The sequence below is a fragment of the Peromyscus eremicus genome, chromosome 4, assembly GCF_949786415.1.
Source record: "Peromyscus eremicus chromosome 4, PerEre_H2_v1, whole genome shotgun sequence".
NCBI lineage: Eukaryota > Metazoa > Chordata > Mammalia > Rodentia > Cricetidae > Peromyscus > Peromyscus eremicus.
In genome coordinates, this window is record NC_081419.1 from 119941624 (window position 1) to 119964134 (window position 22511).

Below are 22511 nucleotides of genomic sequence, written 5' to 3' on the forward strand. Positions count from 1 at the left end.
CAACTCTGAAGTACGCATTCTGACATTGCCAACAGTACTGCCCCACTGTCATTAGAAACAGCATTGTCTTAGCCGCCCACAAATCTCCCCCGAGAGCTTTTATCTTTGGGCAAATCCTCCTAAGACTAATCCCTGGGCACTAACTATATTTAATTTTTTCTCATCTCGGATGGCTTACAGTAGGGACCGCATAGCAAATACAAACAAGCCTTTTGTGTGTTTCCTGTGACTGTGTGGAAACAGGGAAGTTTCATATATTCCTGTAAAACAACATTGGCTGAAAGAGAGAGAGAGAGAGAGAGAGAGAGAGAGAGAGAGAGAATTTCATCTCACTATCCATTATTTTCCTGTGACAGGCCAGCCCCTTATTTTCCTTTTTTATTAAGAAGAGATTTTCTTGTTTTTAAGTGTTGTTTCATGGAGAAACACAAAGCCTAGCACTGCCGTCTCTTTTCACAGGCCCCGTTAACGGGGTCTAATGTGCATCCATTACGAGAATTCTCTTTGTGTAGTGAGACAAGACTCATGTGTGGATCAAAAAGAAAAAATGTCCTCCCATTACCACTTCAGAATCCTGTTTGCCTCCAAAGAGAGTAAACAGGATTATGTATCATTAATATTATTTAGAATAAGAGGCCTCACATATGCATCGCACTTGACGAAACAGGGTCTCCTACTCTCTCATGTCCGTCTTTTCACAGAGGTGGAGGCACATAGGATGGGCTCATTATCCTATCCCGAGAAGCGAGGAGATGGGAATACAGGGTCCCTGGGGTCCAGAAAAGATAACGCAGCCTAAATGTAAATGAATTTCCTGCTGTTCTGTCACTGCAGAGCCTGTCTGCAGATCAGGGTCATTCAAATGTCACCTATAGAAGGTGACACCTTTGAGAGAATTCTATAGAACTCCCCCTAAGGGGGAGAAACTCTCTCTAAATAAACCCAAATCACAAGCATCCTACTTCAGTCACTTTACAGCAGTGTTCAGAAAAGGAAAAGAAAGGAAGGGAGGGAAGGAGGGAGGGAGGGAGAAAGAAAGAGGAAGGAAGGAAGCCCATTTGACCCCCAGTACCCCATAACTTCAGCACTCTTACCCACCCTAGGCTGATATATGTAAAAGTACTGACGCCCCATAAATCACCTCTGCCCTATTTACTGGGCTCCAAATCTCCAGGCATTGTGCCTGCTGTGAACTTCCTGATATTTTCTGTAAATGGGTTTTGTCACTGGGGCACAAGGAATGAGTCCTTTACATCAAATTCACAGCAAAAAGGAAGGATCTTCCACGTGTTTTGGCATCCGACACCTGCCTTTAGGGGTCCCCCATAGTGCCATATTCCTTCTTCTACATTCCTTGAAGCCTCTGGCCAGTAGGACAATTTAACAGTTCAAGTAGATTGCCAATCACCATGAAATAGGGACAGAAGGGAACCTAAGTGATCTCACATACACAATCACACACCCTTCCCTTGCGGACCAGCCGAAGCCAGGTGGAACAATTTAGCTTTAATAGGAGGATGTCAATTTGTGACTAAGTGTTTCATAAGGTAAAAAAAATCTCTAAGTCTTGGTCCCGGTAAACTCACAGCGAGAGCACAGACCCAGCTCACTAGGGGACTTGAACCAGCTCGCCAGATGTCTAATTAATGCCCGCTGTCAGCTGCTCAAATGTCACTGATGGAGCTTCTCTCTTCTCAGCCACTGTTTTAATGACAAAGATTATGCACTGATGTCACTGTGCTCCTGGGTCAACGTTGTGGTTGGTAGAATGACGGGCATAGACCGAGCAGCCAAGCGCGTTGTGGTTTCCAGGAACGAGACCGTGTTCTACGACCACCTCATTCTCTGTACCGGGCAGCAGTACCAGGTAAGGCTGTGCACCAGGGGCACTGCTGGCGCATGAGAAGATGGCAATATGCTCACTGGGGCGCACGCGCTCTGAGCAAAGAGCGTCCTGTCTCCCCGCTCAGCTGCCACTCTATATTCATAAAAGTGCTCTTCAAGGCCTGCACACATGACCAGAACGGTGTCTGCAAACCCTCCCAGGAAAGCCATTCCAAGAAAAACATTCTGTTGAGAAAAAAAAAAAATCACAGCTAGTTGGAGAAATGTCATTCCTGAAGCTGTTGTCCCAATGTCTAACACTTATGGATCATCACAGCAGACTCCAGACCCAACCAGGCATGCATTTGTGCTAAATTAATTTATGCCTCAAGAGGCTAGCATTTGGCTGGGGCGATGCGCTCACGCAAAAGTATTTAAAACATGTGCACCTTCTGTCAACCCTTATTTTATTTTGTCTCTCAGTTATAAAACTAGGAAATCAGATTGACTAGTTTCCCAGTGACCAGGCTTTCTGCGTGAGTGCTCCAGCCGCGTTGGACTAAAGCGTTGTTGGCTAGAACTGAAGCTGCTCCCTGTCTGAGGACCGCAGACCTTGGGACTCCCACACCGTGTGCAGTGTTCTTTTGTGTGGTGCACAGAACTAAGGCATCTTTCCAGTAAACAGGTTTACTTTAGAAATTAAGAAACCCTCTCCCCAGTGCTGTGGATTTGGCCAGGGAGTGTGAGTGGTTCCTTTGCATTTCAAAGGCAGGCAAGAGGCAGCACAGAGGGCCCCACAGGTCCTCATTCTACCCATGTTTTGCATGTGCTGAGTAGCCTGGGCATCACTGAATGGATGTCTTCAGCTTTGGCTGTACTTTGAGACCTCCCGGAGTGCTTTCAAAACATATTCACACCTGTGTCCCCAGGAATTGCTTCAATTATGCTGCTAGGTGGGGCTGGTCATCAGTGTTTTTACTGTGCTCCCCAGATGGCTCAAAGCCAAGGTGGAGAACCACTTCAGCTTTCTTGGCATTGAGTCCCTTATCTGCACCTTACAGCAACACTTCCCGAACTCCTTGGTCACACACTACCCCTGAGCATCCATTTAAGACGCAAACTCTGAGCAGGGAGGTTCGCAGTAGTGTAGCCTGAGATATGAGTGTCTAGCAAGCTCCCCGGGGAGGCCATTGCTGCTGTGAATGGACTGCAATTTGAGTGGCTTGGATCGATCTCCTATAAATAAATAAATAAATAAATAAATAAATAAATAAATAAATAAATAAATAAATAAATAAATAAATAAATAAATAAAGCTTTTAAGTTTTAAAAAATAAACCTTAATCTTGAAGGGTAAAAAAAAAAAAAAGAATGTCTTTCTAGTTAAAGAAAAAAAGTAAGTGGGAAGACGCCTCCTTTTGCTATTTAAGAATTCCTTCTACTTTTCACTAAATGAGAAGGAAATACAGTGTGCCCTGTTAGCCTGCCCCCTCACCTGTCCACTGGTTACAGCCACTGCCTGTGATCCCACACTTTGGAACTGGAGCAGAGGACTCAGCCAGCTGTCCAGAGCCTCGGGCATCTGCCCATGTGTGCCCAGCTGCCTCTGCAGCTTTAGTCCACAGCACATTAAGCTCTTGCCCTTTTTACAACAGGAAAAATGAAATGAAGAAGTGATAAAGGGGAGTTCCAATTTAATTTTTCCAGAAGGACATAAAAATCAAAGGTACATAGAGTGATAGAGAAAGGGCAGCCGAATTCATCGGGGACCTTCTAGTTCTTAGGTCTTTTCCTACATCCTTCACTCCAGCTCTCTCATGGGTTTGTCCCAGATTTGTAAGCCAAATTAAAATGATGACAGTAGAGTTTAAACTCAAAGCAAGAAGACAACATTTCATAAAATATAATTACAGCCCTTAGCCTCGAGTCAGCACGCCTCTGTCTAAAGCATTCTGCAGTATTTTCCATATCTAAATGTACACCATTTAAGGTTTTTATTCAGAGAATCTGACCACAGAGCAAGACTCTGAGCTGTATTGCAGAACAGAGGGTGAGGAAGGCTGGCTTCTCATCTAGCCACACTTACTAGCAAGGCCCTCTTCTGAGCTCCCCAGTTTGAAACATTCCTCCTCTCCTCAGCTGTGACTCTGGGAGTTCCAAATAACACATTTATGGAGCCTTTGACCTTGTTCCATCAATGTCATACATTGCTGTGACCTCTCTGTTCTGGAAGAAGACTTAGCTAGCTTGTTTTTAACACCCTCTACCTCCCTTATCTTTTATCTACCTCTTCCATCAATTTAAAAATATTTTTATGTTATGTGTATGTATCTGTGTGTGTGCGTGTGCGTGTGCGTGTGCGTGTGTGTGTGTGTGTGTGTGTGTGTGTGTGTGTGTGTGTGCATGCCTCTATGCAGGTGTCTGCAGAGACCAGAAGAGGGCATTGGATTACCAGGGGCTAGAGTAACAGGTGTCTGTGAGCCACCCAGTATGAGTTCAGGAATGATGTCGGCGCTGAGAACCAAACTCAGGTCCTCTAGAAGAGGAACAAGTGCTCTTAGCTGCTGGGCCATCTCGTTAGCCCATTGTTATTGGTGAGCACATGCCAGCTTTGAACACCACTCCCAGCTTGCTTCCTGGTGAAGTCACAGAGCCCTATGCCTCATGGGCTGTATGGAGAAGTCGGAGGATGCCTTCTCAGGCCCAGATTTGGGCAACCTCATTGAAAGAGGAAGGACAAAACTTGTCAAAGTTAAATGAGTTTGGCCCTGGCCAGGAAAACAAGCAAACAAACAAACAAGCCAGCAAAACCCAAAAGGAAACTGAGGCATAGGCTGCTGAAGGGGTGGTAACCACCAGAAGCCTGCAGGTGGGGAGACAAGTGAGAAACAAAGCTGCAGGCCAGGCTGAGTGTGGCTCCGAAACGTGGTGTCTGCAGAAGGAATACGCCATCCAGACTGGGTGAGCAAGAATGTGGGGCTGAGGGAACGACATGAAATTTGCCGACAAATGGATCGAACTAGAAAATATCATCCTGAGTGAGGTAACCCAGACCCAGAAAGACACACACGGTGTGTACCCACTCATAAGTGGATGGTAGCTGTAAAGTAAAAGAGAACCAGGGCACAATCCACAGCCCCAGAGAGGCTATGTAATGAGGAAGGCTCAAAGAGGGACACAAGGACTTCCCTGGGAAGAGGAAATAGATGAGATCTCCTGGGTAAACTGGGGGGGGGGGGGGAGGTCATAAGGAAAAAAATAAAGAAAAAAAAAGAGTTGAGTCCAAACAGATTGGGAGGGAGGAATGCATCTGCACACCGGGTCCCTCCCAGAACAGACCTGAGAGGGCCACCTCTGTGTCAGAAGTGAGCTCCAGGGACGGTGGAAGGGAAAGGGGACACACTCATCGGAGAACTGGAGTCTGTGTCTCATCTCTGGACAGGCTTGTGACAAGAACTTAAGATTGCTAGCAGAAAACTCTCCTTACCCCAGAAAAGAATTGCCCACGTGATTGATTCCAAGCAAAAACAGCCTTTTTTTTTTTTTTTTTTTTTTTTTTTTTTTTTTTTTTTTTTTTTTCACTTAGTTACATTCTGGCAAATGTCAGCGGGTGAGGCATTTCTCATTGTTTTGTGGGAATGATGGGGGGAGGGATGAACAAATTTCAGAAGAAAAATAGCAGATTGCCAGATGCTCCCCCTAAAAGGATAAAAAGAATGGAGGCATAAACCATCTCCTGTCTGGCACTAAACGCCGGAAGAAAGCAGAGCTAAGGACACCGAATTCTGCAGGAGTGTGGTGATTTGAGAACCACACGTCCACCTAAGTCTCAGGAACCATTCTTCTATGCAAGACCTTGGGAAAAGTACCTCTTGTGGGTTTTTTGGTTGTTGTTGTTGTTATTATTATTATTATTGTTTTGCTTTATCTTGTACTCCATAACCGACAGGGAATTCAGAGTTTTACAATCGTTAGGGACACAGGTGGCCACTCCATGGATGATTTCAGCTGTGTAAATAATTTAAATTTTGAGCATACCTACTAAACAGAAAACTGATAATCCTCAATTTAAAGTGATGTAATCAAGATTAGGATATTGATGGAAAAGAAGTGTGGTTAAGGAGGAGCAGACGTTGGCTACAAGCCCCGAAGCCCAGTGGGAGCATTTTGGTGGTGAAGTCGCTCAGTTGAGAGGAACTGAGCCAAAGTCTGCTGAGGAGCAGCACAAAGGAATTCACCCAGCAAACCCTGGAAGAGATGAAAGGTGAGAGAGGAAAGGCTAAGGACGCAGTGGTGAAAGTGTGAACCGGAATGACGTGGGGGTGGGGGTGCAAGTGATGGGCAAGGATGTCACGGTTTCACACTACCCTGACCGAAGACCAAGACCAGGTTCACACTAAATTTGAAATAGAAAGAAAGCATTCAATCAAAATGACCCCCCCTCCTTTTTTTTTTTTTTTAATAAAAAGACAGTTTAGGGGCTGGACAGAGAGCTCAGTGGTTAAGAGCACTTACTGCTCTTGCAGAGGACCTGAGTTCACAACCACCTCTAACTCCAGCTCCAGGAGATCCCGTGCTGGCCTCTGGCCTCCAAGGGTATCAGCACACATGTGGCATACACTCACACAGACATACACACTTACACATAAATAAAAATGAAAATAAATCAGTTTTGAAAAGATAGTTCAAAGTGCCCAGTGAGGGGGCCAGTGAGATGGCTCAGTGGATCCAGGCACTTGCTGCCAAGACTGACAGCCTGATTGACCCCTGGAACCCACATGATGGAAGAAGAACTCTGACTCCTGTACGTTGGTCTCTGGTCTCCACAAGTGCACCATGGTAGGCGTGCTCTCCCCTCTGAAAAAATATGTAAAGAAATCTTAAGAGCTTGGGAGTTGGCTAAGTGGTTAAAAGTATGTACTGCTCTTCCGGGGTACCTGAGTTGGATTCCCAGGACCCGTGTTGAGTAGCTCACAACTGCCTATAGCTCCAGCTCCAAGGGATCAACGTTTCCGGCTTCCATGGGCACCAGCACTCCCATGCACATACCCCCCCCCATCTACAAATGTAAAAAATAAATATAAAACATTAAAATATTTGGATGAAAAAATACACAGTGACAGATTAGTGAAGCAAATCCATAAAAAGCAGCACTAGAAATATTCAGCAAAGGGAACTTGGAGAAAGAAAAGTATTAAGAGTAACGGGGTGAAATTCGTGATGCCAGTGTAGACAGCAGCCCCAAACTCCTTCCCTGCTGAACATGATTATATGAAAGGGTACATCACAAAAACAGAAAGTCCTAGTGATTTTGTTCACTTCCTAGAATTATACTGAGGAAGAGAAAGAACAAACAGCTCCTGCAGAGACTGGAAGTCACTGAGATGCTTAGCCGTGGGAACAAACGTGAAGTCACTGAGATGCTTAGCCATGGGGATGAACTGGAAGTCACTGAGATGCTTAGCCGTGGGGATGAACTGGAAGTCACTGAGATGCTTAGCCATGGGGATGAACTGGAAGTCACTGAGATGCTTAGCCATGGGGATGAACTGGAAGTCACTGAGATGCTTAGCCATGGGGATGAACTGGAAGTCACTGAGATGCTTAGCCGTGGGGACAAACGTGAAGTCACTGAGATGCTTAGCCATGGGGATGAACTGGAAGTCACTGAGATGCTTAGCTGTGGGGACAAACATGAAGTCATTGAGATGCATAGCTGTGGGGATTGACAAAATGACCAGCCAGTTCTCAGACCCTCTTAGGGTTTCTGTGCAGAAAAGAACTTAGGTTCATACCTCATGGCCCAGATTTAAGACATCTACCCAGAAAGAACAAACACTGTGCTTTCTCATAGTCTGAAAGTCTGCTTCCAGAAGGAATGCTCATGCCTGGGAGATGAGTGTGACTGCCCCTGGCATCCTCATCAGGGTGGTAACAATCCTGTTACCTATGAGTGTTCCCTATGAGACAACCAGGGTAGCTGATGGAACGCTCACAGTCACTGCCATGTGCTTCCCCATTTCATAAAGTGACTGTGTCAAGGACTGAGGGGGGTGAAGTGCATGACTCATCCGAGGTCTTGTAGTGCAGGCAATCTTCTGTGCCATTGTCATTGTAGAATGCTTCACTACTCACTGTTTAGGTCTTCCACTGTGAATCTACCACATTGGCTACAAAGATCTTCCACGGAAGACTCACTTTTCCTATCTCAGTTCCCTGGGCTGCCTCTTTGTCCACACACTTTCCACCTGGCAGCCAGAGTGAAGGGCCAGAATAGTGCTCTACTGAGCAATCTCAAGCAACCATGCCATTTTATTTGGCATTAACAACAGTGTTTGGTTTTAATTTGAATCAAAAATAAAAAGTGAATTGTCTACATGCAAACCCAAGGCTTTGACATTTCTTGAGAGATCAGATCTGGCCATCATGAGCCTGTGCTGTTCCTGGCAGTGGCTGGGTGGGGCTGAGTAATGGCTAAAACTCCTTGGCTAAGGCACAAGACTTCTGGTTTCCAGAGTATCCTCAACATGAATGACCAGTGTTGGCCATCATTCTTTATTGTGATTTAATTGTTATTTTTCTTACTACAGAGGACAATTTCTGTTCCCATTTATGCTGAGTCAATATCAAGAGAGCAGAAATCATATAAGGGGAAGGTGTGTGTGTGTGTGTGTGTGTGTGTGTGTGTGTGAGAGAGAGAGAGAGAGAGAGAGAGAGAGAGAGAGAGAGAGAGAGAGAGTAGAGAATTTCTCTCCTGATAAAGTAAACACTAATCTTCCATATTCTCCGTGGCCCCTCTGTAGACTTGAACTTCAGCACTTGAAGTAATGGCTCCTGCAGAAGATAGCTTTAACTGTATATAGCCATATCTGCTAGATCCAGAGCACCCCAGTCCTCTTAAGGCATTTTATCCCCTGATCCTGGGCAGGCCCCTATAGCTAACCCATGAATAACAGAATCTTGTGTGGGGACACTTCTGCAGACCCAGGACTAAGATAGAGAAGAGTGTAAAGCTCCTTTCTCAAGACCTTTTCCCCAGAAACGCAGCTGCCACAGTATGAGATGCCCAAGTCATAAGTGGGTATTCCAGACCCCAGGGAGCAGCAGCTTTCGGAAAGTTGATGACAACTTGCTAGCTTAGGATACCCTGCATGTTCCTTGGAGGAAAGAGAAAGGACTGACCATTATGTCCAGATGAGTCCACCCTCAGAGCCTTAAGTCACCGTTAGTCATTGAGTCTTCCCAGTCAAGGCCCCAGCCATTGTAGCCCAGAGAGAAGCTGCCCCTTGACTTGTCCCGTCTGGATGGATCACTGACCTACGAGAACAGTATGACTCAGAATACAGTAAGGGGATGCTTTCTGCCACTGAGTTTGAAAATAACTGGTAACACAGCATTGGGTAACCTGAGCAATTCATTCTAGGAGTTGCCTCAAAGTGGTCATTCTGCCTGTTTATTTGTGTATTTCTTTCCCTCTCTATTAAAAACCGAATTAACTACATCTGGGGACAGAAAAGGCCACCACAGTGTGGATATAGACTTGACTTTCTTCCGACCATGTCGCCGCTGCTTTGACCATCTCTCTGTCATACACCTCAGGTCCCGTGCCCCACGGGGGCTAGTATGGATCAACATCTGACAAACAGAGAGGTTCTGGGCAACAGCAAGCTGAGGTACACTGGGAAAGTCCCTCACAACCTTTTCATTCTCAACAACGAGGAAGACTGCGTTAAGGCACTCATTTGGATGAGGAACAACGCCATCCTCACAGAAGGTAAAGTTACTGTAACTGCAGCCTTTCAGAATAGCATTTTATTTTTATAATGAGTCTCATTCTTCATCTAGTTCCAGTATATAATTAGTGTCTAATTAATTCCAACCAAATCATTCATCTGTCATGCTTTGTTTTCCAGATTAATTTACAACTTGTTGTCATTTTTGGATACCCAGAATGTTTTCTGAGGGAAAGAAAAAGGCTTGAGATAGTTTAATTATCTATAATTATTTTATTACACAAAATGAATATCCGAAGAGCAAAGCATGGCTAAAATCATTAACTAATTAAAGAATAATTTAATAAGCAAACATGTTTAGCAATTATATGGAAAATATGTCTCCCTTTGTGAAGCTGAAAAGACCCAGGAGGAGGAAGAAAGGCGAGCGTTGGAAGGGCCCTTTTCTTCTCTGCAGGAGTCATTGTTCCCTTTCTTACTGTTGCCTGCACGGTCCTCCCCACAAATAGACACATTCGAGCTGCAGACCACTTTTTGAACCCAACTGTGAAAGTAAAACATTTGTACAAATGCCTGCGCCACTCAAAAGCATTTCCCAAGCATCTTCTTCACCATTGTTTGGATTTCATTGAAATTGTTTGACTCTCGAAACAGCTAGAACAGAGCCTGGCTGCCCGTGTGTTCTTGGTTGAAACCTGGAAGCCAGGAAATGGAAGTGATCGTGCATTCAGCCCTTCATCTTCCCTAAGACCAGGTTGAGTCCCCATGGCCACCTATGGGGAGAGCTAAGGTTCTCATCCTCACCTGCAGTTCAGGCCAAGGACTTAAAGACCCCTAAGTGCCCAGAAAGTGGGCATCAAACTGCCAAGCTAAACATCTTCATCTGTTAAATATTACTCCATTTGTTAATATAGTTAATACAATAGATTAAACACAGTTCCTCCTGATTTTCAGTTAATGACTTAGGTCTCTCGAAACATCTGAAGTTAGTGTATTCAGGACATAAAACAGTTAATGGGGATCAAATGGCATTCATCCCATTGCTAGATTCGATCTGCTAATGTGATATGAACTATTTGTCTCTAAATTTATGAATGAGGTTGGCCTGTAATTTTCTTTGGTATGCTCTCCTTATCAGGTTTTTAGACCCAGGAGAATACTAGTACTACAAGGCGATTCTGACTCTTGCCATATTATGGGGGAGTTGAAATAAAAGTAACCTAAAGGTTGGACATGACTCATCATAAATCCAAATGGGTCTGGAACCTGTGGCAGAGGTGGGAGCTACACATACATCCAGCAAGCAGATGTAAAACCTGTCATAATGTATCTTCAGATTTTGGGCTGCATAAGTTTCAACCTGTTTCAGCATCTTTTTTTTTAATACCCACCATAATGACCACAATAATCTCTATATTGACTTGTGTGGGCTTCAAGATTTCAAGGGGACTGTCCTATCCAGAGTGTTAGCGTGTGGTCGTTATAAAGCGCTAGGAAGGAAATACTTTAGACTTTGCAGGGCATGCAGTCTTTACTGCAGATACTCATCTCTGAGGCTGCAGCAAGAGAGCAGCCCGAGAAATGCCTGGGCAGGACTGTGTGCCAGAAAACCTTTACAGTACCAGGTAATGAGCTGTGTTTGCAGAGCCCCCTTTAATCCAGATGATGTGGGGAAAATAATATCAAATTATCAGACTCGACACAGAACATAAACTCACTCACTGAAAGCAGAAAAGCCGAAGGACACAGTGTGTCTGTCCTAGAACTGCAGCCAGTCCTGACAGTGGGCAGTGTTTTAACCTTGAACTTTGAGTGTTTGGGGCGATAGGACTATGGAGCGTTTTGACCAAGAAATGGGGCCTTTGAGAGCAGCAACGCAACCTCTTCAGGTTGAACCCAATAGCAGCAGGCAGGCAAGAAGCACCTGAGTCTCCTGCCTTGTGTCTTCTTGTTTGCTCTCTTGGTTCTCAAATGTGAGGAAAGGACCTGCCTTTCTGTGAATGTGACCGGCTGTCAGAGACATTGGTTCTCTAGAACTCACTTTGAGAGAAGTGCTGTGTGTGTGTGTGTGTGTGTGTGTGTGTGTGTGTGTGTGTGTGTGTGTGTGAGCTTTAGGACTGTCTGCTTCCGTTGTGAAGCCACTCTGGAAGCCTGTTCTTTTCCACTCAAGGGCCAGGATAAGGAGTGTGTGCAAAGCAGTCCCTTGTCTTAAATGCTGGCTACTCCGCCCCATACCCACCCCGTCACCCACGTATGAGTTCTTAGCACTCAGACAGAGTCCAAGCTTGGATGGTATCTGAGGAGCTGCCCAGTTCAGCCCAGTTACATTAGCTCTGTCTAGGGGCCTTTTCACGAGACTTCTCATGTGTGAAAACTTAAGAAGGAAAGCATTACCTCCTGCCTTAGGAAACTCTCTTTGTAGCTTTCCCATAATTCAAGTCATATTCAGGCATGATTTTAATTAGTCCCATTCAGACCTTAGTCTTGAACTCATTTTCCTGTCCCCTCCTCTAGTACCCAAGACTCCTCTGAGCCCTCCCTCCTCCCACTGAGTAATTCAGAATCACAGGAGCACAGTATAAATCCCAGGACAGGTGTGCCTAGGACAGTTGCCCAGCTGGCTCCAGAAAGCATATTTTCATGTGGGAGCCAAGAGCCAATAACAGACAGCTACCTCTGTGAAAGCTTCTAGGAATGCAGCATACGGGGGAAAGGGGCTCCACTTACAGCCCCCCAACACACCCTGGTCTTTGCAGCAGCTGACAGTCCGTCCATGAGGGAGGGAGGCCTCCATGAAAAGCGCTCACACAGCTCCTGTGGGTCATCTTGATGGCCTCTTATCTCCTAACTAAGCAGTTGTGAGTCTCCTCACTAGACTCTCTTATTACTTTTTTATTAAAAATAAATGTTAATACAGTATATTCAGATCACAGTTTCCCCTCCCTCATCTCTTCCCAGATCCTCCCTACCTTCCTATCCATCCAACTCAATACCTTCTTTCTCTCTTTCCTTAGAAAACTAACAAACAAACAAACTGGAAAGAAGCAAGCATAAAAAAAAATTCACAGGAAACACACACACACACAAACACATACATACACACAAACACAACCTGTAAAACCACAAAATCAGAAGCCATAATATATAAGCAAAAAAACAGTAAGGTTTAAAAAAATGCCTGAACAAAGCATTATAAAATAAAAAATCTCCCAACATACCACTGAGTTCATTTTGTGGGTGCCATCTACTGCTGGGCACGGTGCCTACCCTTGAGTGTGGTTTGTGTACCCACTGAGACTCTGTGGGAGAAAACTGATTTTTCTTTTGCATGTGGTTGACCATCAGAGATAGCATCTAGGTTAGGGATGGGGGCTTGTGTCCACTTCCCCTCTAAACGTCGGGACCTCATCCTCATTACTGGTCTTTCAAGTCCTCTCTAATACTGTCAAATGCCTCTGTGGTCTTCCTAGATCTTCACTTTGGAAGGAAAGTAGCTGTTTTAGCAGCGATGTCATAGAGACTTCTAGAATTTGCTGAAACTCCAAGCCATGTCTTTGATATGTATGTCGCTGTAACTTATCTCAGTGTCACTTGTGTTCATACCAAGCCTGGTGTGCTGTGAACGTTCAATAAGGTTTTAGTGCCTACAAGTGAAGATGACTCACAATATTTTCATTTTTGTTTTTGAAATAGGGTCTTGCTATGTATTGCAGGCTGGCTTTGACCTGTTGACCCTTCTGCCTCAGGCTTCTGGGTTCTAGGATTATAGGTATGCATCATCTTGCAAAGCTCTCATATACTGAGTCATATCAAAACATTTTACTATTAGCCTCCCCTGGAAATTGATGGCCAGTTGTGATGAAGCCCGGTGACCCCTTTCTGAGATTTATGACATTCGTACAAATCTCTTTGCTTTTCCTGCAAGAATGCACGTTGGCTGAGCAGACTGAGGGAAGAGTCTCACACTGAGTAACACCAAGTTTGAGGGTTGATGGCATCAGTTCAGTTTTGGGGCCCACCATTTTCTTGAGCAAGTAATAGAACCCCTTTGTACATTTGACTCTGGATGATATCTTCTTCACATGGGTTGTTGGGAGGATTTGATGGGTCAAATGAGTTGTTGCATCCAATCCTCAGTACAGTGTCTCAGCCACAAAAAGCATTCAATAGACACAAGCTTTTCTAAGTGTTAGAATAGCCCTCCCTATCTAGTTTCCCTTTCCAGAGTTTCAGTTACCACTAATCAACTGAAAACAGTAAATGGGAACCTTAAGGCTATGAAAATGTTAATTGGAAACTTTAGAGATAATCCCTAAGTTTTGAATTAGATACTCTTCTCAGTAGCATAGTGAACTCTTACGTAATCCCACCCAGGACATGAGTCATCCTTTTGTCCAGTGTATCCACTCTATATACACTACCCACCTGCTAGTTACTCAGCTGCCTTCCTGGTTATCAGAGCCACTGTTACAATATGGCAATGCTCGTGTTTAAGTATTTTATTTAATGACCTCAAAATACAAGAATAGTGATGTTGACAGTTCAGTTTTGCCCAAAGAAAAGCCACAGGGTGCTTTCTTTAAGTGAGTAGGTAAACATTTGTGGCAGGTATGTATGTTTGAAGGGAAATATAGTATATGCCACCATGTACGGTTTCTGGCACCCAGTGCTGGTCTCAGAATGTATCCCCTGTGAATAAGGGGCCTCAGAGGCAGTACAGAACCCACCAGATACCAAATTCTCAACACAAAGGAGATTTGTTACCCCAGAGAGACAAATTCGGGGTAGGAGCTGCCTCTAGATCAGGCAAAAACAAACAGCAGGTGTTTCTGCAGGCATAGGTTTTTAAGGAGCAAAAGGGAGAGTCTGTGCTAGAGTCAGTTGGTAAGTCCTGGTTGGACAAGTCAGCCAGTGTAGCCAAATAATGAATTGCTGGGCCTTGGTGTTTTGATAGCTGGACCTTGGTGTTCAGTCTCAGGAATGGGTCAGTGGCCATATAAAGGAATAGACCTTAGAGCTAGCTTTAGGGATGTAATCTAACGGTTTAGCAAGAGAGCGGGAAGGAAGGGGCAAAACCAGCCAGTGACATGTTTGCCATGCTTGGGCCTGTTAGAGGGCCCTTCCAGGGGTTCTGCCTTAGTGTTTCTAGTTCACGTGATGGAGACACTTGGACCTGAAGAAGCTTCCCTGACATGTGAATTTCAGCTCCTGCTATGCTGATGACAGACACCCCAGGGATATCAGTCTTGACGTAAAAGATGGAAATCCATACACACTGAATGCAGTCAGTTATGTAGAGGCACTGTGGCCTTCATGAGAGCCTGGATGTCTTTACATTTGCGGAAGGCTTCCCCCCAAAAAAGGAGTTGAGTTACAAGGGCTGACGTGATATCCGAGATGAAGAATGGTTCTTTTTCTCAATTAAGTCTCCTCAAAAGACTTCTGTGGTCTGTGCTGCCGCTGCTGCTGGAGGCCATGTTGATGCCTGTGATCTGTGCTGCCAATGGAAACCACGTGGATGTCCAAGATCAGTGCTGCCTGTGTTGCCACCAGAGACCAGGTTCCGTGACCCAAGCTGCTGGCAGAAACCATACGGAAGTTTGTGATCCATGCTGCCGCAGGCCGCCGCTCTGAGCAGGGAAGCTGCTTTTGCAGTGGTGTTTATGACTGCAGACTCAGGGGAGGCACTGGAGAGATGGCTCAGTGGTTAAGAGCACTGGCTGTTCTTCTAGAGGTCCTGAGTTCGATTCCCAGCAACCACATGGTGGCTTACAACCATCCATAATGAGATCTGGTGCCCTCTTCTGGCCTGCAGGCATACATGCAGACAGAACACTGCATAATAAACAAACAAATGACTGCAGACTCATGACTGAGAATGAGACACGCTGAAGGCTTCTGTGACAACCGCCCCCCTCAAAAGAAACAGTCCAGACAGGAAGCTATTGAAGAGAGTCCTTCAAAATTGTGATAAATATGCTGAAGTGTATGTCTTCACAGTTGACGGCTTTTGGCAGGGGGCGTAGAGGGGAAGGACTCCGTTTTCTTTAAGGGAGATTGACTGTGTCCAGTGAGTCTATGGACAGCACAAATTGGACTTGGTGGTGAGGGAGTCACAAGGATGGGACAGTGGACCTGGGGGGAATGGGATGCGAATGTGATGGGGTGCATTGTATGAAATTCCCAAGTAATTAATAAATATTACGTTGGGGAAAAATAAGACAGTGGACCAGTACTTGGTCTGGGCAGCCAGCTTGTGAAGGTCAGAAGTGGGAGGTGAGGGCCAAGTAGCAAGTGGAAGATGCACACTGTGGACACAAGTGCCTCCCCAAGGCCAAGTTTAACTGGTTATTTCTTGGGAAATGAGAACTCAGTGAAAGGTGGAGGTGATCTTGCAGTCTGTAGTCCCATGTCAGCAGAGAGAAGGTGATCTGAAAGGCCAGGCTTCTTAGAAGATGGCAATAGTCAGATGAGGTAGAGCAGCCACAGGCACAAGTGATGCGCAAAGTGGTCCCCTGTACATTGGTGGCTCAGTGAGCACAGCCACTTCTAGTTTATCTTAAGTTTAGTCGTGGGACGGTGGCGTTTGAGGCCGTTACCAGGAAGTCTGGCAGGCCATACAAAGAGTAAGGCTGTGGTCCTTCCTGCCTCCTGAAAGTTGGGCTCCAGCTGCCTATTGCTGAGTTGGACAGTTAGTCCAGTACTCTTTGGGTTGCCAGGGAGGAACGTGGATGTTATTTGTAATGGCTTTCTTTTACTATCTAAACTAGTGTCCCGTTGTATACAGGTGGTTGGTGATGGGGTAGGGAAAAGTAACCAAAGATAGGACGCTACTCCCAAGAATCTGAGAAAAAGAAGCTGAGGCAAGAGGATCACCAGGCGTTCTAGGCCAGCCCAGGCTACATAGTGAGTTCGAGGCCAGCCTGAGCTTTTAAAGAATGAGACCTTCTTTGTTTATGGGCTAGCAAGATAGCTCAGCAGATAAAAAGCTCTTACCATGGAAGCCTGACAGCCTAAGTTTAGCGCCCAGACCCCGTAGAAAAAGAGAAGTGAATCCCAAAAGTTGTCCCCTGACCTCCACACATGCACTATGGCAAGCATGCACCTGCATTCACACCCCGCATCTTACACACATATACACGTAAGCAGACACAATATTAAATAATAAAATTAAAAATTTTTAAAGAGGAAGAAAGCCCCTTGTATCTACTGGCTGTGGCAGGGAGGCTTTTCCATCTCTCTTGGGTCCACTTCCTAAGTCCTAGGAAAAGCACAGGGTGATTGTTCTGGAAGGATGGTGGATGATGGATAGTGGGAACAATGACTGTTTGTGGGAGGAGTAGACCTCTATCACACACACACAGATGCCACTTCAGACTGTGGCCCTCTCCCAGCTGCTGTTTGACACTACAGTCCTCTGCTCCCAAAGGAGAGCCCAGTGGCCATGATGGGAGCAGCTGAGGCTCCATTTTCTGTGCTCTGGAGTTACAGATGTCAATTACCCCAGCCGCGGGCACTGCTCTGGGTTGTGGAGAATAGTGAGTGACGTCACAACTCAAATGGCGCTCTCGAGTACAAACAAAACCAGGAGTGTTCAGCTGTGGGGGAGTTCTAATAGAGCCCAGCAACTGATACATCAGAGCCGTTTATGGCATTAATTGAAACTAATTGAAATTCATCTGCTCTTACCTCTCTACTTTCCCTGAAAATGAAAAGTAGGGTGAAAGTAGAGTAAAAAAACAAAACCACCCTAATGGCTTGAAATGGATCAATTATTTTCATCTGTAGCTAAATACAGTTTACTGCCTTATTAAAAGCATGTTTGTAGGAAGAACAAACATTAAAATTCCAGTGCTCGAGTCACCGACGACAGAACCTTTGTTAGAGTGAAAACATTCTCCCCTTTATGTTTGGCAGGGAAAAATGAGGCAGGTCAGGCTGGGGTCAGAGAAACCTTATGCTCTGATTTATACAAAGCAGAAAGAGTATTGTCTATTTGCAAGCATGCTATACTTTGTAAAGAAGTATTTTTTTGATAATGTTCTGTTATGTTTTTTTAATTCTTTCATTAACTAGCAATTTCTTGATTTCATCCAGATAAAATTCTAATTAGAGTATTTTAAGTCCTGGGTTGTGCATCCATTTACAAGCACAGCACAGGGCTCTGACTGTGGGATGTGAGACACACTGCGAATGCTCTGGGACCACCCCCTGGCCGCTATGTGACTTTGACCTCTCTGCTCTGCTTTCTGGGGGGGGGGGGAATGACAATAAAACCTATCTTCCAGACCTATCTGGGGATGAAGAGGTCATATAGGATGACCATATGTCTCTTTTGAAGTGGACGAAGAAAATTGAAGTCTTTGTTAAACTAGAACAGACTCGGCCAGAGAGACGACTGAGAGGGTGAAGTGTTTGGTGAGCTGACTGGTGACGTGAACATGCTTCCCGGAACCTGAGTAGGGTGAAGGAGAGAACCAACTCCACACAGCTGTCCTCTGACCTCCACATGCGTACCATGACATCCGTGTATCCGCACATCTCACACACAGGGAATAATAATAATAAATAAAAAGTTAAACACGAAAACTAAATAGGAATCAGGTGTGGCAGTGCGTACTGTGATCCCAGTATTCAGGAGACTGAGGCAGGCAGATCACAAGTTCAAGGTCAACCTAAGCTACAGTGCAAGACCTTGTCTAAAAAAGTAAAACAACCAACTGAAAAAAAAAAAAAAAAAGGCCGCTTCATGCTACATGTCTGCAATCCCAGGATTTGGGGGCGGGGGCGGGGGGAAGGCAGGAGCTGAAGGAGATCGTGGTCACCCTAGGCTACATAGCCTGGAAGAAAATCCTTGTTCAACCCACATACACAGATCTTCTCGTGTTTTTTTTTCTTGAGTTCTTGAACTCCAAATCTGCAGCCGGACCTCCAGGCCATAGTGTCCTTCCTTCCTTTCCTCCTCACCTGCCGTCTCTCCCAGAATCCTACCAAGGGGGGTCAGTGAGTCCCTGAGCTGGGGCAAGGCAGGTTCTCCCAGTATCTGAGCCAGAGGAATAAAGTATCTCTGGCCTCTCCCGGAATGACTTCTTAGAAAGGTTGTTCCGTTACTTTTGTAGTAAATGTCTGACTAGGAAGAAAAAAAAAAGCACTGCATTTTATTCCATGAACTTAACAGAGAGATTAATTTAGCTGTCCCTTCCTACAAAGATACCTTACCCTTAAATATGTGGGATTATTAGACCTTGACACCATAATCAGGAGCCAGGACGACAAAGTGGACCCCCTCTCCCTCCATGAACGTCAGTCCCAGGCCTTCCTGCCTAGGCACGCTCCTGCGGCTGCCATTCCGAGGTGTGATGGATGTGGTCCTGTCACGGTTGCTAGTGCATTCACTCCTGCCTTAGAGTACCAAAGACAAGGCAGTCACTGTTTCCGGAAGTTCCTATCTTAAATGCCAGGTTCCCTCCCTTCCCTGTCTGGAGTGAGGGGCAGACAGTTCCCCCAGGTCTTGGTTTTTATCACCTCATCCCTTCCTCTCCACCTTGGTGGTCAGCACTAAAGTCCCCCTAAACCCCATCTTCTGGGAAGCTTGTTTCAAAGACAGCTGCCACTGAGCAGGAGAGTGACTTCCTGTTCCTTCTTGCCCAAGGTCATCTTTGGGACTATTCCCTGGGACCACGCCCTCCTACTCGGGTCTGTAATCTTAGAGGGGGAGGTTTGTTGGCATTCCTCAGAAACTGCTACAGTTGTATTCCACAGTCTTTCTTTTAAATACAGATTCATCCAGAATTCCAATCAGCCACCATCATCTGCCATTTGAAGGTGGGACAGCTCACCCTTCATCTGCCACATGTTGGATCAAGTATGAATGCTGGACCTTTCTTGTCTGTTAAATAAGACGAGCTGGAAAGCACACCATGGCTAGGATCTTTTAGCATACAACTGGCCTCAGAGGAGATCCTCCAATTGCCTACCTTATAGTGGCCTCACACACATACAGACTGCAAAGCAGTACCTGGTGCCTTTGTTACATTTAGGACACTCTCCCTCCAAAGACTCAGAATTGTAAAGCGCCGAGTCCTAGAATTACATTGATGAAATTCACCTTTGACCAAAGCCTCCATCTTGTCAAGAAGATGTTATAGTAACGGCACACAGACCTCACATAACTGGAGTCTTCCTCACCTCCTCCATACAGATCCAAGGTGTTCTGTGCCGGGAGGACCTCAACCATGTCCTTTGTCTGTCTCCTGGCAAAGGTAGTCAGCTGTTACCAAATCCTAGAATGTTCTGCCCCTTCTTGTTCCTTACTCACGCATCTTCCAGTTCATCTGAAATACACTGAGCGTCCGCTTTTCTTCCCTGGCTTAGGAAACCATCTCCAATGTCAGGAAGCCCTAAGATCTGAAGTCAGAAACAAAGTCAGCCCCACACTCTAAAGATCCTAAGAGCCACCATAAACTCTTACACCCTTTAGGAATCTGTGTTTTGTCTGCCTGACGTCCACCTTTCTCTAAACAGCACAGTAAACAAGGGATTTCGTGCAGTGGCACCTATATGCAGGAGTGTCGTTTGACACTTAACTGTCGGTTGTAGTTACATGCAGCTTTGGTTACACTGAAGATAATGTAGAGTTTGGTGAACTGCACTGGAAACCCAAAATCAGATCTAATATTGTTGAGGTGAACATGATTGCATTTCATAGCCCACCTAATGACTAAGTCTTCATACAGTGACAACTGGTGAAGTTTGTACTGGGGCAGTAAGAATGGTGCCTTGAGGACAGGTGGTCAACTGTCAAAGGCCCCAAGATATAACACTGAAAGTGCATTTGAAAACTATCTGCATTTAAAGAAAAAAAAAAAAAAAGGAGAGGGCATGCAAGAACAGAGGGCACTTTCCTATTGGAAATGAACACCTGGAGAAAGGTGTTCCATAGTGCAGTCACACAGCCACTTGGCCACCATGGCCTTGGTTTCAAGGGGGCAGGCCACCTCTCAAGCTGACAGCAGAACCTGACTGCAGTGATGTGGGATTGTCTTTCTGTATGCTGTGAATATGTGTTGACCTGTTGGTTAATAAATAAAGCTGTTTTGGCCTATGGTAAGGCAGGATAAGAGCCAGGGGGGAAATTCAAACAAAGAGACAGGAAGAAAAAAGGTGGAGTCAGGAGAGCCACTGAGAGCCACTTGGGAAATGATATAATGGGACACAGGTAAAGCCACGAGACATGTGACGATATATAGATTTATAGAAATGGGTTAGCTTAAGATGTAATAGCTAGCTAGCAATAAGCCTGAGCCATAGACCAAACAGTTTGTTATTATTATAAACCTCTATATGTTTATTTGGGACACGGGAAAACTTCTGGCTACATTTGATGCCCAATGTGGGGCGTTGTTTGGCATAGACCTAAGAGGGCTTGGGAAAGATGGAAACGCACAGAGGAGGAACCACACTGGGCTTCCTAGCCTCACAGTCTCATGCCAGCAACAACGCAGGGACTCATCTCCTGACAGCTGCCTCCGAAATGGAGCTGACCGCCAGCTGCCATGAACTAAGTGGCATGGGGGGCTCCCACAGTCTCTCCCACAGGCCACGATACAGAGAAGCTTCTCCCAGCTGCTGACGCTGCCTGCAGGCTTGAGAACACCGCTGCACACTACTCAATACTACTTCCCAGAGTTGAAGCAATAAACATGGCTCCCGCCAATACCTCCACCATGTTTCTAGACACTCGGGAACAAAGAAATGGAGCAGAGCTAGCTGCCGCCTTGGACCTGCACAGAGAGTCTGGATACTATATATTATTATGTTGTCTTTGGGATTTTTAACTACAGAGAGGCTTTTGATTATGGGAGCTGCTAAGCTAAACCAACATATATATTTTAAAGGTATCTTGACTTTAAAATGTGGGTCGAAGGATATGTTGCTTTGGAAAAGAGGTTCAGCTTTTATTCCCACAAAAGCTATGGATTCCTTCCAGGTTAATATGGTTCCATCAAGGAAGAACCCCTGAGAGGTCTCCAGTGAGATCAATGGCCCAGATGATCCAACATCCACAACAATTTCAAGCCAACTGCCTGAAATGATACAGCCTCACAGACTACTATAGCTAAAATTTAACCATAATTCTAAATTTTCTTAGGGTTCCTCAAGATAACCAGCACCCACCAATCAGCAGAAAATAATATAGAAAACAATGTCCAAATTCCCAAAATATTATTTACAAATGTTTGTTTTTATTTTAAAGGAGTTGCTTATAATCTTATCAATCTCTTTGTAAAGAAAAAAAAGGAATATGATATAGAAATGATTTTTAAAAAGATAGATTATTGGGTGTGCTTTAATCCAAAAAACAATTGTTGGTCTCAAAATACTTTACAGTGATATGGATTTTGGTTTATTAATACAGGTTTAGGGTCAATTTTGTATATATATCTATATAGATATAGATATATATAGATAGATGTTTCTCCTCTTGTTTGGAATATTATGTTTATGCAGTTCATTTAAAATTATAATATGTAATTAATAAATACAGAGTAATAATTAATTATCTGTAATAATCAAACTTATAGTCAATTAAATTTTCTAAATATACAAAAATATATTCCAGAATGATTTCTTATAGCAACAAGAATAACAGGGGAGTCAGGGAAGACTTGAATGACTATGGAAGGAGGGTGTGAAGTCCTTAGTGGATATGTGCTGTTGACATGGACACGGCAATGTCAAGGATACCAACCCCTCAGACCCATGGAAACTAGCAAAGCTTTTCTCCTGGTGAAGTTCAGAGGAAACTGGCAAAGCCTTCCTCTAGTCCAGTAACGAGTGTTTACTAACAATTGGCGAGTGTATGCAAAACTCGAAACTCCAGCTCCTCCTCCAGGATGCCTGCAGCCTGACACTGCTTCCCTACACTGACCCCTAAGGACAGCTTGCTCCCTT

The 22511-nt window shown here is 44.9% G+C and overlaps 1 protein-coding gene across 1 annotated transcript in view; it reads left to right on the forward strand.

Annotated features, from left to right (window-relative positions):
- Cfap61 (cilia and flagella associated protein 61) overlaps positions 1–22511 on the forward strand; it is a 300156-nt gene that overhangs the window by 186293 nt on the left and 91352 nt on the right. Inside the window, exons 20-21 of the mRNA XM_059258957.1 lie at positions 1699–1867; positions 9424–9598. Of these exons, the coding sequence (XP_059114940.1) occupies positions 1699–1867; positions 9424–9598 (344 nt within the window). The remainder of the gene's footprint in view (positions 1–1698; positions 1868–9423; positions 9599–22511) is intronic.